The following is a 19,550-nucleotide window of genomic DNA, read 5'->3' as shown; positions in this document are numbered from 1 at the left end:
TGTATTACTACATTTCTCCATTACTGCGTTTTTTAAAACCAATGGCCCATTCATGCAAACATTCCTCTCAATATCTCACCTTAAGTACAACGTCTCCCTCCTGGATGTTTCCGTCTCTGGCAGCGAGGCTCTCAGGAGAGATGTCCTTCACAAAGATGTGGCTAGCCAACCGCAGTCCGTATTCTACTTTCAGAGCAAATGTGCATAAAGTCATATTAACAGGGCATATAAAAGTACTGATCACACGGTTCTCTGCTAATACAATTAACATTTACGTGACAAGCAAGAATAAAGATAGATATTTACTGTGAGAAGGACAATTTGGGAAATTATTTTGTTATAGAAGAAGCATCAGTGTGTTCCGACATAAAATTAAAAAATACTTAAAAAGTGGAACAGAGAATTAAAATTAAAAAGGAAAAATATGATATCAAATATTAACAATAAAAAAAAAAATCTGGACAATTAAAATGTTCTTAAAAAGTCAAATACTGCAGTTAGTAACAGGAATATATACTTACACTACAGGAGCATAGGCATACTTGTATATACATAGGAAAGTATAATGTACAATGTACAGCAGAGTTCCTGCTGGTCAAAATGACCGTTAAAAGTTTAAATCTTCCGGACAAAATGAGAAAAGTGCCGGTCAAAGGTCTTCTTTGTTATTTACTGAGCTTTGAAACAAATTGATATGATTCGATATTAAACAAACTAATTATAGTAGATTAACTACATTATTCAAAAAGTCTACAGTAACTTACAATAACACAGGAATAATAAACGGAGCGCTCTCTCCCTCTCCTGACAGCCCGTCAGTATCATGCAGCTCGCGGATCAGTAATGAGTAACCCGACAGTAAAACTAAACATATCTATTACTAGATTAGGTAGTTTGAGAGGTGATTAAAATAGCTACGTGTGATATTCTAACCTGAAGTGTGTGTTTTGTCCGCTCACCGCTGCAGGTGATCATGCAGAGCTGCGTGTCGACTCGTCAGCAGCAGCTGATCTCTCTCTCCCGTCAGATTAGACTCGCATTTATGTCCATATCGATCAGATCTAGCTAGTTCTAGTTAATGATATGACTACCTGCTTATTAAAAGACACCTAAACAATAAGCGTCGCTATGCAACCGGGTGAGGCCGCAAAGTATAGCGCAGCATTATGCATTTGTTTAAATGCCCACCGGAACCCCGAGGTATTACCTACAGATCAACGCACAATCAACCCAGACAGCACATCTCTTTCTCCACATTAAGTGTTAGACATTAGAATTGATTATTCTGGTCTGTCACATACTCTTTTGGGAGCGGTACTGCAGTCGCTTTACCGCACCGTTGTGACGAAAAGGGAGCTGAGCCAGAAGGCAAAGCTCTCTGTCTACAGGGCCATATTCGTTCCTACCCTCACCTATGGTCATGAAGGATGGGTCATGACCGAAAGAACGAGATCGCGGGTACAAGCGGCCGAGATGGGTTTTCTCCGCAGGGTGGCTGGTGTCTCTCTTAGGGATAAGGTGAGAAGTTCGGTCATCCGGGAGGGACTCGGAGTTGAACCGCTCCTCCTTCGCATCGAAAGGAGCCAGTTGAGGTGGTTCAGGCACCTAGTTAGGATGCCACCTGGGCGCATCCCTAGGGAGGTGTTCCAGGCACGTCCAGCTGGGAAGAGACCAAGGGGTAGACCTAGGACCAGGTGGACGGATTATATCTCTTCGCTGGCCTGGGAGCGCCTTGGGATCCCCCAGTCAGAGCTGGTTGATGTGGACAGGGAAAGGAAAGTTTGGGGCTCTCTGCTGGAACTGCTATCCCCGCAACACGACCACGGATAAGCGGGAGAAGATGGATGGATGGATGGACATACTCTTTTGTCTGTCACATACTCTTCCTGTTTGTCACATAAGTGGCACAACTGATGCGGTATTGCCCTAAGGGGAAATTATTTTGACCGGACATATTGACCAGAGAGATTTAGATTTGCCGGTCTTCAGCATATTTTACCGGTCATAGTACGGTAATTACCGGCTAACGGGAACTCTGATGTACAGATATACAGAGAATTGCCGATTACCATTATAGCTGAGGGAATTCTTCATGTGTTGGACATTGTGTTGCTCACCTTCATTCTTACGGGACTTGACCAGTGTGACCTTGGAAGGCCTGGTTGGTGCAGAGGAGGTTTGTGATCGGCGATCGGAGCGCGGTGAGGCGCTCCTCTCCCGCGAGGCGCTCCTCTCCCGCGAGGCACTTTGATCCCGCCTGCCGCTGCTGCTCCGCTCACGATCCGGACGCCTGCCGGGGCCCGTGCCTCCGCTCGCTCCTCCGTAGGCACTTTGGCTGCCATGTCCACTGTGGTGCTCATAGCCATCTTCCTCATCGCTGTCCTCCTCTTCATGCTCTGACATCGTCTCCCTGTCCCCTGGCCGAGAAACAGGTAACTGCACTTTCCTCTTCCGCCGAATGGTCTTTGAATAGATAGGAATTGTTTTTGTGTTAAAGAGGCAATTGTTATTGTCTCCATCACATCTGAAGTCAACGCGATTAGAGGATCATTAAAGTTGCACATTCAGATTTACACAGTGTCACACAAAATCTATCACTACAATCAAACTTACTATCTTTGCATTTTTCCCGCTCTTTCGGAGCTGCTGTACTGCGTAGGCATGCTCCACGTTGTCCATAGAGACAGCATTGACCATCACCACTCGATCATTCTCTCTGAAACAATAAAAACAGCTTAGTTAATAAACAATGTCCAAATAGCTGTAGAGATCGATGTTAATCCAACCTCATAACAGGGTGGTACTCATTTATATAGAATACATCTGAAATATTGAATAGGAGCTTACCAATGTCAAATTAACATTCCAGCTACAACCCAAAACATATAGTTTATAATTGTCAAACTTACTGTAGCAGTCCCTCAGCAGGACCTCCTTTCAGCACATCAGATATCACAATGGAGGTCTCTCCACTCTGGAAATGAGGGTTGTCTCGCCCACCTGAGATGGCAATACCAAACCCAAACCCTGGGGCCTACACACACACAAACACACAGAAAAGCATACACACTCACTGATACAGCATTATTGGCAGATACTTTGGCCCTATTCCAGTCGTTGCTGTAAGTAGAAACGGGCTAGTGGGCTCTCTGTAGGATCATTACCAGTGAAACCAGTTTGAGTAAAATATTGAAATGGGGTTTAAAACACTGGCTGTGTATGTACTGAAGAAAACAACAGAGCTCTGCATATGCATACGTTAGTTTTCCAAGACGTTTCCATGGAGGTTTTGAGGGCTGTGCGCAAACACCAGCACCAAGGGAGCGAGCCAAGTGATGTTAATGGCTGATCTTACAACCACAACAGCACAGAAGAACCACAGGCCGCACCGGGCTGCTCCTTCAAGCCCAATAAAGCCGTACTAATTAGATTACAGCAAGCAGGCCAGTCTAGACAAGTGCTCTATACAATCCCACTGTACTAAAGCTAACTAGGGATGGGAACGATTAATCGAATATTCGAAATTATTCAGGTATTCAAATAATTATTCATGTATTCCAATATGAGTTATGAATATATATATATATATTAATTTTTTTGGGGAGGTGATGCCTAAGTTGATTTCATATTATCAAATTGAATAATTCAATGTATATACATACGACAGTGCCATAGCTAAATGTGTTAGTTGACGTCTAAAGGTGTGTTTTGCTCCGCTCACCGGTCCCTCACAGCGGGCAGAGCTGCAGGTGCTGATCTCTCTCTCTCTCTCTCTCTCGCGTCCGGTTATACTTCACTCGTGTTTATTTTCCAAATCCATCAGATCTAGCTAGTTCTAGCTAATGATATGGCTGCTGCCCCTCCTTACACGCAGATCACGCAGACTCAAACCTCATCTTAGGCCCAAATGTGGCGCAAATGCGTTCCGCAGCCGTTGCGAGGTTCCGGCGCTAACAGTTCATGAGCGTGCTCCCCCGCCCCCTGTCAACACTCGCGACACATGAGTGGCCAGCCTAAACAACAATAAGCGCTGCTTGGCAACCGTGTGTGGTGGCAAAGTACAAAGACATTTAGACAGGATAGATTTAGTTTTGCCGGTATTCAACCTATTTTACCAGTCATAGTCCGGTAATTATTTACACTCTAAGAAGAGTCCTACACAACAGACATGGCGTCAAAAAGGAGTAATGTGTGGAAATATTTCGACCAGGTTAGTGAGTGCGGTGTAGAGGTCAAACTATGCCAAATTAAACTTATATATACATGCTATACCTTGCTATACCCGCAACCTCCGTTCCAGCTGAGAGGGTCTTCTCTACAGCTGGCCTGATAGTGAATCGCCTCCGCACATGAAAGCTGTAGGCCTATAGCTGTCAAACTGTGATCACCAGTTCAATACATTTGACAAATTCGACTTGGTTTCTACACTTATTTGAACATGTATGTATTTATTTCCAAAGATTATTGAAAAAAAAATTGGCTAAAAAAAAAAAAAAAAAAAGGGAAATTGTTTTGAAAAAAAAATGTTTACCCATTTTTTTTTTTATAGGATATATGTACATTTTGGTTAACCGTTTTTTGGGGGGTCGAATATTCGAATGTACATTTGCTTTCAAATTCCCATCCCTACAGCTAACTACAGTTTAATGTCTCCAATCACATTCAGGATACAAGATCAAGAGTATATTTATAATATCACCTATCTCTGGTAATCAGATGATGCAGATTGTGCATGAGGAGGTAATCAGACACCAGGGAAATCTATCATAATAACATGTGACTTTAACAGGACAAAAGCACATGGACTTAAGCCATTATCCTCATCTTTTCCTGGAGTTGTGTTAAGGAGAATACTTTGTTGCCAACAGGAAGGAAGTGAAATTAAGTAGTAAGGATGTGGGTGCTGATTTCTGTCTTCCTAAGCCTTGTTTCCTGCCATCTGGGTTCCTTGACTATTGTTTCAGTACCACACATCCTGCTGCTACAGCTGGACGTGTCAGTACAGAGAGGAGAGAGATGTATGGGCAGAGAGACACAGGGGGGAAAAAGGGAAGAATACTAAAAGACATACTGTAGGTTGGGATGCCAGGACAGACAGAGACTGAAGAAGACAAAGGGGAAAAAAGAGAGTTGAAAACACTTACCCTGTGAAGGGTCACTGTGTGCTGTTCCCATATGACCGTTTCCTCCATCGCTGCACTCTGCAACACAACAGACAAGAGGGAAAGGGTCAATATCTTGAGGCTCACTTATAAATTCATGTTTCCAGTATATTCAAATCCAGTTTATTACAATAATCCTGCAAGAAAGACTGTCTTTGAGAAGCGTGTAATGTGTTATTGAAGAGATTAAGAATCAAACTCCATGGTATTTCTTAGGCAGTAGTAAGTTGTGGTGTTGTTTGGACTGCATTATATTGAATGGGCTAATGTTACCTCCATGAGAGGCACAGAATATTAGAAATACCTGCTTCTTTAATGCAATATAATGAAGACACTTGCAGTGTAGCATACAGTACAGCCTAAACAATTATCAGAATAAACTCAACCCATTTTTCAAATGCATTATTTGGCTTTTTAGACATAATCATGTAAGGTAGAGCAGTTGTCTTACTGTTGCTAGGGAGGGACGTGTTTCTAATGTTTCAACAAAAAGGTATGAACACGATATAACCAATTTGAATTGAAGCCAAAAATGATCGCCCCTATATTACTTTTTATTATGTATGTATTTAATAGTGAATTCTATTGTGAATCTTTCTATTCCCATATAGTAGAACAACCTCCGGAATGACGGCACATTTAACCATCGCGAACCACACTTGTATAATGCAACAAAATGTCATTGACTCGTGAAATTCTGCAAACAAAAGATTGTTGAAATGTCTCCACATCCTGTTCAGTTTCAGATGTTTGGCTACCAGCAAGCTAGACTATATGCTTTGTTGCACGACTACATCCCAGAGTCCTAAAGGTCTACATGTTCAAAGATTATGACAGCAGCATGAGTAAACAGCCGGCAGAGACTGACTGAGGTTCAAAAGACTGACTGAACCTTTGGATATTACTTCTGGATGGGTCATCCCAGAGAGCTGAAGCAAAGCAGGTATTTAGCTGCTCCTCTGACCTGCCACACTGGATTCATCCGATGCCAGGCAGGCATCTTTTGCTTTCACTCATTCTCTTGTTCAGTTACATCATACAGGATTTTCTTTATGCTTAATTCAACTTGTAGTATAAGCTTTTCTATCTTAATTACTCCAGAAATCACACACTGTACTTCTATCAGATCAAACAGACACTCCCAAGAGTGCCATGTCCCTAGCTTCTGAATTAAAGCTTTCCTCTGCTTCACTCCAGCTGGAGAAGCTACACTTCTGTGTGTCTGTGTGTCTGTAGGCAGTGGTGGTACAGCTGTCTGTGGCAGAGTGCTGAGCACAGTCCAATGTGGCAGTGGAAGGAAACATAAACTCCCGCACACGTGGCAGGGTGCTCATTTACAACAACCTTTATTATCAGATTTGTTAAATAACACACCATGCCCTCTGTCCACCCTAAACACTACCATTGTGATAATTCCACTCCCTCACCCCTTAATCATCAGCTAATCCCCAAACCATCTAACCTATCATCTTCAACATGACCATGATCATTACTGTCATCCCCTTTCCTAAACACAGCAGGTTCACACTCCCATGCAGCATGTGCTGAGCCCACAGAGCAGGAGACAGCTGATCGGAGTGTTTGGTGGTTTTAGACATGGCCAGACACAATGCTGTAGATTTGTTGGGAAAAAGACACGCCTGAACACATAGAAGACCCATTTCCTAATACTTACATTTGTGCAAATATCAACAAAAAAAAAAACTATGTCATTTGACATTTAAACAAGAAGTAACTGTTAAGATAGGTGGTTATTAAAAAGAATTATAGGTCAAAAATGTAATAACATGTGCTTTTTTTTTTTATAATTTATTATTTGACACATTTTCCAAGCAATACCGCTTGGAGGTTCTGGCTTCTCAAATGTGAGAGCCATTTATTCATCTTAATAAATACAAAATAATGAAAGGAAATCTTTGCTTGTTGGACGACGGATAGAACAAAACAAGATATGAGATCTTGGTCTCTTGGAACTCGTAGTGGGTATATCTTTTTTTAAACTATTGATTGCTTCATCAACAAAAAACAAAGAAAAGGGAAAAAGAAAATATTATTTTCAATACTCATTTAAGTTAAGAGTTATTTGTGCCATCATTACCGTTGGGAGTGTGGTGACCTACAGGGAATGCTCATGTAAATGCAGCAATGCATGGCAAAGAAGAAACCAGGCTCAAATTTAACTAATCTTTATTCTTAACTCTCCAGACGGCATTAGTTCCTGCAGCTCGGCATCCTAGATCATATTTTATTTTCTCAGTAACAGTACCTAAACAAAACACAGGGACCAACACAGTACCTAAACAAGACACAGGGGCCAACACAGGCCCTCGCCCCGTTTTAACTCGGGTTGGGTTTTCAATCTGGCCCTGTAGGCTGTTACCTATGCTGCACTTACTTATATATATATATATATGTATGCTATATTGTAAAGGAGGTCTCTACCTGAATGAATCTCCAAGTTAAAATAAAGGTTGAATGAGGTCTTCAATTTGGTGTTTGAACTTCAGTCTTCCCCCTTCACCCCGCTCAGTTCAGTTGGCCTTCACCTTTAGAAAACACAGTTAACCCTTTGACCCTAATTTCCATGGCAGCTCTGTGTGGATGTTATTTATGTTCATAATTGGCGCTAAAGGGCTTGGGTGTTCCCCCTCTCTCTCCCTCCCTTGTCTGCCCCTAAGACTCCCACAGTAATGCCACCATTGTGTGAAAGGACCTGACCCATTTAACCACGGCTCCCCCCGACATTCCCAAACACATCCATCCCTCTAGTGTTTGTGATATATTCATCCGTCCAACAGTTCAGGCAAACAGAGGGGGGGGGCTACACCATGAGAAACAACAGAGTGCGAGGGTCATGTGACCATGCGGTCAGGCAGGCAGGTGGCCTTGTCCTTGAACCGCGGCTGCACTGATAGGCAGGGAGAGGGAGGAGGGGGAGGAAGGCTGTGGGCTGCTTATACAACATGTACAGTACAGATGGACTAGGTACATAAAACTGCAGAGGATGACATGTTGAATGTCATTTCCCTTTTGTATTCACATATCCCTTTTCTCATTCCATCTGTTACACATGCATTGCACACATAAATGTACACCCCTACACACTGACCATTCCACAAAGACCACAAAGGAGGGTTTCCAGTATGTGAGAGTGTGAGCCATCAAGGCGTGGACATGCTCGTACCACTAACAGGACATATGAGTCATTAGATAGACAAGAGACTGCAAATTAAATTCCTATTCAACTTTTTGAGCTAGGAAGATTTTCTAAAAGGGTTCACCCAAATGATTTGAAGATTCACTCTTTGCCATAGTAGTAAACCTCCAAAGATGGAATGCTTCAGAGTTTTTTTTTAAATAAATTATTTCATATGTAATAATAATGTATCAATCCCAAATAGCGCCTTAAATAAGATATAGTAATCCTACAGTATACATAATCAATATTAATCATTATTCCCAGAGGGATGGCATTGTTTGTTGTCCGTCTGTCTGTCTGTCTGTCTGTCTGTCTGTCTGTCTGTCTGTCTGTCTGTCTGTCTGTCTGTCTGTGTCTGTGTGTGTGTGTGTGTTAGGGCTGAACGATTAATCGATTTTAAATCGAAATTGTGATTTTAAATGATACGATTATCAAATCGCAAAGCCTGCAATTTCTTTTAAAACTTTTTTTTTTTTAGTTAAAAAAATAATAATTCTTCTTGTGTGTCAGTCATCCACACCAATCAGAAGTGATGTGCTCCACATGTACCAGCCATTGTTAACCAATCAGAAGTGGCCCATGACAGAAGGTGATAGACAGATTGATCCAATCACCTGCCAAGTATTTTTGAAAGTGCCTGCCCTTTCCAAATGGCTTCCAATGGAGCTTTCCTAGATCTGAGTCAGGTTAGTAATGCTCTGTCACATGTTTTACATCTATTACAGGGTGAATCTTAAACTGAAGCTTGACTTTAAAGCAACCCAACGGAAGTTTCATGTAAGTTTAGTTCTTTCACTCGTAGCTCGGGCTGCGGGGGTGCTAGAGACGGGAGCATGTTGATACGACCTTCCTAGCCGAAGGTATGGCCGGCCGCATTTTACAATAGACTTCCTTTGGGTCACTTAAAAACAAATATGGCAAATCGAATCGCAATATCCGTCAGAAAAATCGCAATTAGATTAATTCCCCAAATCGTGCAGCCCTAGTGTGTGTGTGTGTGTGTGTGTGTGTGTGTGTGTGTGTGTGTGTGTGTGTGTGTGTGTGTGTGTGTGTGTGTGTGTGTGTGTGTGTGTGTGTGTGTGTGTGTGTGTGTGTGTGTGTGCAGATAATAATGGCCACAGTGTTTCTGAAAGTAGAATGTAAACTGGTGACAGCAAAGATGGTTAAGGAGAGAGAACATATCGCTCTATTCTCTTAGTCTGCTTAGAATATTTATTCCACTGGGACTATAGCTCAGTGTCTCAGATGAGATGATTACAGTAATTACCCACTGCAATGTGAAGTGATGATTAACAGGCTCGCTGATTGAGAGGAGGTATACACAGGGTAGAGAGCTTGCTTAGTTTGAGTGAGATGTGAGAAGAAAACAAACAATATAAGTTACACAAATGAACTTCAACAGCTATTTCAAATGTGGTGTGGATGAGGGAGGCCACTGTGGTCTCGACTTTCATTAAACAAAAATGTTCTGTGTGCAAAAGATGTGGCTCAGTGTCTAATTGTAATTTGGTTTTCTAGTTACAGGAACATTTTAGATGATGCAGGATCACAGAACATGGCAGGCCAAAACAAACAACAGAAGTGTGTCTCACTTTTCGGAGGTAAAGAAATAATAAAAAAACTGACTAGAAGAAAGGATGCGGTTTATCACTGAAGTCAAAGATTTGTGTGAAACAATGGTATGCTTGATGTTGCACAAAGTGACGGCAGCCTAGTGTATTTATACATCCATATTAGTCAGGGTTGAGTTCTGGCCAGAAAGGCCCAGGGCTGGGAAACAAAGAGCAGCCCCCAAACACACATGTGTACTTGTCCACACACACACACACACACACACACACACACACACACACACACACACACACACACACACACACACACACACACACACACACACACACACACACACACACACACACACACACACACACACACACACACACACACACACACACACACACACACACACACACACACACACACACACACACACACACACACACACACACACACACACACACACACACACACACACACACACACACACACACACACACACACACACACACACACACACACACACACACACACACACACACACACACACACACACACACACACACACACACACACACACACACACACACACACACCACTACAGGGCCTCTTTGTTCGAGCTACAGCCAGGCATGGCCCTGCCTGGTCCACCATAACAGAGTCCAGCACAGACGATAACAGCACACTCAGGCTCTTCAAAGGAGGATCTGCAATCCAGTTCTTTTGACAAAAAGATGAACAGACTGGAAACATTAATGATGGAATGGGACAATAATAACCTGCTGCAGAAAGCTATGATAAATAGGATTAGGCAAAGCATGCACATCTTCAAACACGCCTCTCAGTCTCTATAGTCATCAAACATGTTCTCATTTACAGACTCTGCAAAGAACTGGGGAGCTACACACTTCAAACATCTAAAGAGTGTGTGCAGTGCACTAACAAGTTGTTCTGCAAAAAAATGAAATGTCAGCTGATTATTGTGAGTAAACATTCAGCCACAAACAACCAAAAACATGAGACCTGGGTCAAAATTGGATTCAGGGGAATGAACTTAATCAACTTATTAAGGAAAATGACAAAACAGCAGAAGACTATCAGGTCATCTTAAAGGTCCCATGTCGTGCTTTTCTGGTTATTACCCGTCCCCTTGTGTGTATGAAGGTTTTTATGCATGCAAACGGTCTGCAGAGTCAAAAACCCTCAAAGTACACCCTGTAGCGCGTACAACTCTAACACAGTCTGCCACAAAACGCCTCGTTGGAGATTTCTCATTTCCCATTGTTTACTTCCTGGGTACTGTGACGTGTGAATACCCAGAGGCCACACCCTCTGCCAGCATTTCACAAAACAAAGCTTCCCAAACCTTTCAGCGATTCATGCCGGATATGTACAGCGTAAGGCACTGAAGAACGATACTGTTCCTACTTTGTTAGGACCAGCGGGAGATTCGGGTACACAACCTGTCAGTATTCATTGTTGTTTGTGTATTTATGATGTTTAAAACAAACAAGGTATCTACCACGACTGTTAAATGGGTAAACGTTTTTCGGGCTGCTAAGTTGGGATCGCGGAGAAATGCTCTCCGCAGACCCATTCTCACAGCGTTATAAACCTTTTTCTTACTCAATATCAAGTCACACTTATTGTTTTTACTTCGGCCGTGAGTGTTTGTGTGTGCTCAGGATGAGTTTAGCTTGTTCTCGCTGTATCGCCGACCCGGAAGCCTGTCTGCTTCTCGCAGCAGGTCGCAGAAACGAGCCTCGAAACTTCCCGACCAATCAGAGCACGCTGGGCTCACAGGGAGGGGGGGGGGGGGGGGGGGGGCCGGAGCTCCAACAAGCCATTTAGGACAGAGAGTGAATACACATACTTTACAGAGATGCTGTATGAGAAACCAATGTGAGTTTGGAGAACGGCACAATTTAAATCTATTTTAGTATACCTCAACAATGGAATTATGATCAGTAGAAATGGCCATGACATGGGCCCTTTAAAAGTCATGTCAAGAGCTGAGAGGAGGTTTGGAAGAAGTATAATACAAGCTCTTTATCAGTACTCTGCAAATGAAACAGTTGTCCAGCAGGCCATTACTCTCCACCTCCCTTCATCTCACTTCCCTTCATCTGAACCACAGGAATGCTTCACGCAGTGGGCGTATAAAATACAACATCTAAGATGTAGTTTTCGACAAAAACACAGAAAGGAAATGAAGTGAAGAAAGAAAGATGAAAGGATATGCACGGTCTGACATTTCTGTCATTGAGGACAATTCCTTATTCTCCTTAGATCTTGGTGAGGTACAGATCGAAATACTGAGAAATGGGGCTAGCACCAGAGTGTCTAGATGACGATAAGGACGAGGTAAGAACGAGGTAAGGTCCTGTCTAAGCTTTAGGTCATTGTGCCTGCTCTTCCCTGATAGCCTGAGGCAGGATGTAAGCAGGAGCAGCCGCATCACCCACAGGAAAACACTCACTTCCTGTTTGCAGGAAATAGCTTCAGCTTTGAGAGAAATCCCTGTGCACACTATTGTAAATGCTTACTAGTATACTTACCTCATCTTACAACTTCCAAAATAGTTTAAGTATTCAAAAGCGCCAAGATTCTAGACACACACAACTTGAATAACATATACTTTTCCCTGAAAGGTAGAATTTCAGCACTTAAGTGAACAAATAAATACACTTAACATGTCATTAGGGTGTTCTGCAGAGAGGCTAAAGACTGCAGCCAAACCTGGGTAGATGGCATGCATGCATTATAGTTGAAGAGAAAAGTTGGGACTAACATTAAAGGATCAACATTTAGACAAGCAGCACTCCCCGTCACTGGGGCAATTGTATCCATGGTAACTGTAACTCCCTTCATACCGGACCCAAAGGAAAGAGTGAGGCAGCAGTACACTCAAACAAGACATAATTAGAGACACACGCACATGCTCTTTCTGGAGGGCAGGCACTCAACAGCAAACATATGCAAATGCATAAAGCCTCTGATGTAAGCTTTTTACATTCTGTCTTTCAGATTAGCGTGTACTCTCTCTGCCATCCTCTGAAGTGCACATGGAATCACAAACCCAACAAAAAGTCTGCCGTCACCCTCAGCTCTAAAACAAATGAATTCAACAGTAGCTGAACTTCTCAGTTGTAGGGCAGGTAGAGACGTTGATAGGAGGAGAGGCGGCTGCAAGTGTGTGCGGACACATGGCCGTGCAGATCAGGGCAAGTAGCCAATGGGCAGATGACGATGATGATGATGATGATGCAGAGCTTCATTCAGCAGTGATGTACTGTTGTGCTGACATGCTCAAATGTGCTTTAGTTAATTAGTCTCAAACAGCAAAACCCCTCCACTAGGACTCTCCTCAACATAACATAGAGGGCACACAACCACAAACCCCCACACACACACACACCCACACCCACACCCACACCCACACACACACCCACACACCCACACACACACACACACACACACACACACACACCCCTCTGAAATCTATCTGACACAGAGACACTGCTGGAATAGTGAGGGTAGGAATAAAATACAAAACCTATAATCCAGGCTTTTAGATTAAAACGTTAATCTGAGCCATGCTTCCCTCTGAAGTCGACTGCTGCTGTCTCATGAAGCAGACAGAGGGAAAGAGTGACATAGAGAAAAGGAGGGATGAGTGAATGGATGGATGGATGACAGGTTGCAGAGTTGAGAAGAACAGTGTTGTCAGAAATCACATTTCTTACAGCGTGGGTCTTTTACATCATCTGTTGTAATGCCTTCCAAATGATCTGAAGGTAAATCACTAAATGGTTTTATCAAAAACCTTTGATTGCAGTAAAATCTGCCACTTCTATGTTCTTGTGTAAATCAACATCGGTTACCTCTGTGCTGTTTCAAACTGGTGCAAGAATTCCAAACCCAGTCCCACACCACTTATCTCTGAGGTATATATATAACTCTGAAGAGTCTTGAGACCAGCTGATGTCAGCACAATGCAAATACTTCGTCCCATTTGAACAAGTTTATTGCGGATGCCATTGACAATGTTTTAAAAAAAAAGACTCCATCAATCAATTCGTTTACATGTTGAGGAATTAAAGTGAGATATAGGCGTACAGATTTTAAATTAGAACATTTAAATTCAGGAAGAAAATGTCCATCTGGCTCTTTTTGGTTGTTCATTCATTATCTCTGTGTGTAATGCTCAGTGTTTATAACCCCCCCAGAGATGTGGAACATATAGCTCTGCTCTGTTGAGTTACATTTTTAACAGGGTTGACCCAGGAGTCTGCATATTTAATTTGAGACAACTACATATTAGGGAGCACCCTCAACATTAACAGAAATCATGTTTTCGCAACGTCTTTCAGTTTTTAGAAAAGCGCTATATAAGTGTCATGTATCATTATTATTATTATTATTATGTGAAAATCATAGAGGTAACGAACTTCCACTTTTTAAAATGAGCTTGGTTGGAGCCTCTGGGTCAGGTGCAGGCTCTGGTTATTTCTCACTGGCCACATGTGCAGCGGGCTGTTCTCTGCTGTGCACTGAAGCAAACAAGCAGCTAGCAAGGCTAGGCTAGCAAGGCTAGGCTAGCAAGGCTAGAAAGGCTAGGCTAGCAAGGCTAGCAAGGCTAGGCTAGCAAGGCTAGCATGACTAGGCTAGCATGACTAGGCTAGCATGACTAGGCTAGCATGACTAGGCTAGCATCTCATGTGCAGCTCAGCCAGCAGCAAAGTCATCCGAGCTCAACCACACTAATTGTTCCCTGCCTAGAGGCGCCCAGTGTTGAGGTCACAGGATGGTAACTTCTGGTGGGAATCTGACTTTCAACTTTTCCACATTCCTTTCCGTTGGTTAAGTTCAACATTTGGACATTTCCAAAGGCCACTGTCATCAGCTTTCTTTATCTTATCCTACTTTTACCTCCTCACTAATAGCAGTGATTATACTGGGTGTACTACGGAATGCTAAAAAGTGGGGTAATACGTTGTTGTTTTCATATTTTTATCTGGGGGACTATATTTATATATACAAAACATTCAGCATTCAGCATTCAGCATTCACACACACACACACACACACACACACACACACACACACACACACACACACACACACACACACACACACACACACACACACACACACACACACACACACACACACACACACACACACACACACACACACACACACACACACACACACACACACACACACACACACACACACACACACACACACACACACACACACACACACACACACACACACACACACACTTTGTGTCTGTGGAAACAGAAACTGTGAGCCAAGGCATTGGGAAAGATAACCAGATCCAGCACTGGAACCTTAGGATTCAGCCAATCACCACACACATAACAATCAGTATTCCCACCCTACCCCTCCCATGACACACACACACACTCTACAGGAATGTGCAGATAAGGAGACAAGGCCCAGCGCTCTCACACTCACACAGCTCTCTCCCTTACAGTACAGTACCCCTTCCAAGCCCCCCTCAATCTCCCTCTGTGGTTTAGTACGACTCCTTTGCCATTCTTCTGTCTCACAAAGCAAGAGCAGAAAACACAACAATTGAAAAACGTTGATGATGTAAAGTAACTGGGTCATTTTAATATCGGGAACTAAAATAAATATCTCATAAGTATCAGCGAGGAAAGGTAAAACGAGTGATGGTCTGGCAGTGATTTAGTGATTACTGATCAATCACAGTATTTATCTCAGTGTAAATGTGTCGATAAATGGGAGCCCTGTGTTGCTATGTATTGTGATAAAAAGAAAATGTATTGTCACAAGATATTTTTATTGCGTTTGAGGTTAGGTCTGAATTCATTACTGATCTAAATGTACTCTTATTGAACACTATACAATTAAACTGATTAGCTACAACATCTATTGGCATCTAACCAGAAATATAACCAATCGTTAACACAGTTACACCTATACATCTGTTTGAAGGCATATGGTCCCAACATAGTTACATTTAATCAGCTGAATTGCCTTCATTCAAAGGACCAACACAGCAAAGACACAGATAAAGGTTCAATAGTGCCTAAACACTAAGACATGTTCTAATGACAACAAGCAAGCTTTACAGAATCTCAAAGACTATTTGAGTCACAGTGTGTCATTTGAAAAAAAGTATATATTTCTAATCTATTCTTGCACAAAATACATTAAATATAACAATGTCTTCTATACACCATTACAATATAACAAGTCTGTTTTCCAAAAATGTCAATACCTTTCTTTTTACAATCGTATTGACAAACCTTCAAGGATTTCAAAGACTTGTGGGAAACATGATGAATTATTTAAAATAAAGACAGAACGGTGCATGTGCAGCCCTCTACACCTCGATCCTGTAACACAGTAGTCGGCTTCAATTCATTGATGAGTGTCGTACTCGTATAGCAGCGTCTAAATTGCCTTTCAGTTGGCATGACACATACAACTACCTGTAAATGCCAACTTCTCATTGCAACATACTACACTACTCCAAGTGAGCATAACAAGTAGTTATAGATCAGAAGATAAGCCACACAGGGTTCAATAAGTTATAGGAGTGATGTGATGTGTGTACTGTGAAACCAAAACATTGGTATTCTTGGGGTTTGTACATGACGCTTCACACACGCACACACACACACTTTAAACAAAGGGGTGATTCAGCCAGGGGTCTCTCACTCATGTTTGCCTGTCTCCACAGTCCACACAGGAGGGTCACAGTAAGTTACTACCAGCAACCACCCGTAATAAAAGCTTCTGTCTGCCACAATGTAACTGCAAACACTACACGATCATGATGGGAGCAACATTTGAATATTCAAACATGAACTTGGAGCAGGCAGTTGGAATATTTGACACAGAAATAAAAACATTACGACTTTCACATTTCACGTTGCAAAACATCTCTCAAACTATGAAACTCTGAACCGCAACTCATGGTGTGCACGATCACATGGTGCCATAAAACAAGGGGCCAAGCCCACTCAACGGCATTCCCAAGCCTTCTGAGGACTGGGCTACAATAGGCATGTTGTGGGGCAGAATCTATAGTGAATTAATGAGTTACTGTTGGAGCGGCCATTTTCCCAGCACTTAACTGGCAACATAATTACCGTTCCCTCAAGAGATGAGAGATTGGGAGGGGGTGCATGCATTCTTTAACAAGATGCACAAGCTCAGAGAGATAATACATAAATGACTTCTAATGACATCTAAAAAAAGACTGATAGTAGAGAGGAAGCTCGTACACCCCAATGCACTTGATGAACTAATTACAGTGAGCAAAGAACACATCTGTAATGAAGCCTTATCCTCTGGTTATTCAGCAGTGAGTGAATGTCATTACAGATACAGGAATGAGGGAAACACATCCAGATCCTTTACAGTATCTGCAGATACAAAGTAGGGCTGCTCGATTATGGCAAAAATCATAAACTCGATTATTTGGGTCAATAATTGATATCACGAACGATTATTAAAAACGATTTTCCATTTACTTCGAAAACATCAATTTATTGGAGAGAAAATAATGTGAACAGTATGTTTTTAACTGTTGATTACCCTGAACTTTAATTATAAATCAACTGAAAAACCAATAAAAAATAAAAAAAATAAAATAAAATAAAAATTGTTTTATTTCGATTACGTTGTTTTCGTAATCGTTGCAAGCCATAATCGTAATTGCGATTAAAATACGATTAATTGAGCAGCCCTAATACAAAGTCAAGGTTATGCTCGAATAAAACAATTTCAACAGGACTGACTTCTGAATAGACCTGCATCGAAGCATTCCTTTCATATCTGTGAAATGAAAGGTTTTTGAGCTACAACAGCAACACTTCACAGGTGGAAGCATCTGCATATTGGCGCTAAAATTGACACATACCATTGTGGCTCCTCTTGCATCACTCACACACATAGCTGTCATTCTATGAACTGAAACCTGTTGTTTTTACTAACTTGCATCATCAAGAAGTGACGGGAAAGATCTTTATGAGTGGCATTTGCATCGATGACAAAAATGTAAATGTTTAACTGTCATTACCACCTCATAGTTATTAACCTGTATACGCACAATGAAAACTAATTCAGTTTGCAGACATGAGCTGATGATGTGGAGAGAGAGAAAACACACCCTCAGGTCTGACTCAGCTAACAAGGGGTTGCTGCTCTGGTCTTCATGGGAACCAGGAGTGAGAGAGCCAGGTCACACGCATGTGACGGTAGTGCACGGATGGATATCCATATTTAACTAAAAGCAAAACCCAGTCTTGTTGAGCCATTAGCTACGTTATGTTAAGTCTGGTTTTAGTTTGGTCTGCTCAAAAATATTGAGAGGGGCTGAGATGTTTCAGCATTTTTCGGTTTACCGTGTCAAATCTTTTGAAAGTCACTCAGTCACGCATTCCTGCATGTTAAACAGGTTTGTAATACAGTATTTCATTATTTAGTTTTTGGATCATGTTAACTTAAAACAATTTTAACGCAAAAATAACTTGTTTTTTAAAGCAGATTTAGAAAGAAGGAGAAAACCAGTATCTGCACACTGGAATATAGTTTGGAACTTAATTTAATAGCACTTTTGAACTACATCAGCTCAAGCAACCCAAAGACGCATGTTTAAGATGTGTAAAGGTGATGGGTTTTTGGTACACTGTAAAGAATATACACAGTTCCTTTTACACAGAGGTTGATTTACAAGAGGATGACCCCAGAGTAATTTATAGAAAAACACCATCGAATGGAAGAGTTCTATGTTTGCATGCGGCAATATTAACATTTAGCAGGAAATAATACTTCTATGGTCAGACAAGATAACAGTGTATAAACTAGACCCTCCAGAAAAACGCGATCCTGCGATCGCAGAATTTACCGTATAATCAGCAAAATGGCGCAGATTTTTAAAAGGCCGCATATTTATCAAAAGGTCGCATAATCCCCGCATTTTTCCACACAAAGTTGAGAAAAAAAAAAAGTTAAGAAGGTAAACAACACCGTAGAGTGAACGTGTGGAACTCACACGAGAGAGAAAACACCAAGATGAAAAAATCTGATCCATCTCATTTACCGACGAACATTTCTGCTAAAGACCGGGCAAAGCAGTACCCCGATGTCTTTCACAAAAGTGGGGGGAAACTATTCTGCACCCCGTGCAACTGTGTGTTGGAGCATAAGTCTTAGAGAAAATCGACGGTGACGACCCACTTTGATTCATTCAAACATTCGAAAAATGCTTTCTGCTGCTGCGGACAAGAAAGCCAAACAACTCACGTTCACCGAGGAATCAACCTCCAAAACCCTTTCGAGGGCTGCAAGAAACGAAGTGAGTAGCCTACAAGATTGAAGCTGGTCAGATAACGAACGAGTAAATGAGAACAGAATGAGGCGGAGAAGTGTGTGTGTGTGTGTGTGTGTGTGTGTGTGTGTGTGTGTGTGTGTGTGTGTGTGTGTGTGTGTGTGTGTGTGTGTGTCTTTTACAATAAATAAACATTGAATGTGTTTAATTGAATAGGAAAGGGGTTTGTGTGAGAGAGAATAAATAAGACAGCCCAATATTTAAAAAAAAATCTATTCTTTTTCGCAACTTTCCG

The 19,550-nt window shown here is 41.9% G+C and overlaps 1 protein-coding gene across 14 annotated transcripts in view; it reads right to left on the bottom strand.

The window, feature by feature from the left end:
• The window catches only part of tjp1a (tight junction protein 1a), a 104,089-nt gene that overhangs the window by 27,131 nt on the left and 57,408 nt on the right, over positions 1 to 19,550 (bottom strand). For 10 of the 14 annotated variants that reach the window (XM_079663677.1, XM_079663687.1, XM_079663688.1 and 7 more), the window contains 5 exons: positions 5,145 to 5,201; positions 2,910 to 3,034; positions 2,614 to 2,716; positions 2,118 to 2,463; positions 80 to 186 (listed from right to left, as the gene is read on the bottom strand). In XM_079663677.1, coding sequence (XP_079519803.1) covers positions 80 to 186; positions 2,118 to 2,463; positions 2,614 to 2,716; positions 2,910 to 3,034; positions 5,145 to 5,201 — 738 coding nt within the window. The remainder of the gene's footprint in view (positions 1 to 79; positions 187 to 2,117; positions 2,464 to 2,613; positions 2,717 to 2,909; positions 3,035 to 5,144; positions 5,202 to 19,550) is intronic. The other 4 variants (XM_079663683.1, XM_079663686.1, XM_079663682.1 and 1 more) reach the window with 1 other exon arrangement.

This window comes from Notothenia rossii (assembly GCF_949606895.1).
Source record: "Notothenia rossii genome assembly, chromosome: 2".
NCBI classification, from domain to species: Eukaryota; Metazoa; Chordata; class Actinopteri; order Perciformes; family Nototheniidae; genus Notothenia; species Notothenia rossii.
Note: the sequence above shows the minus strand (reverse complement) of the source record. Positions and strands in the feature narration are given on the sequence as shown.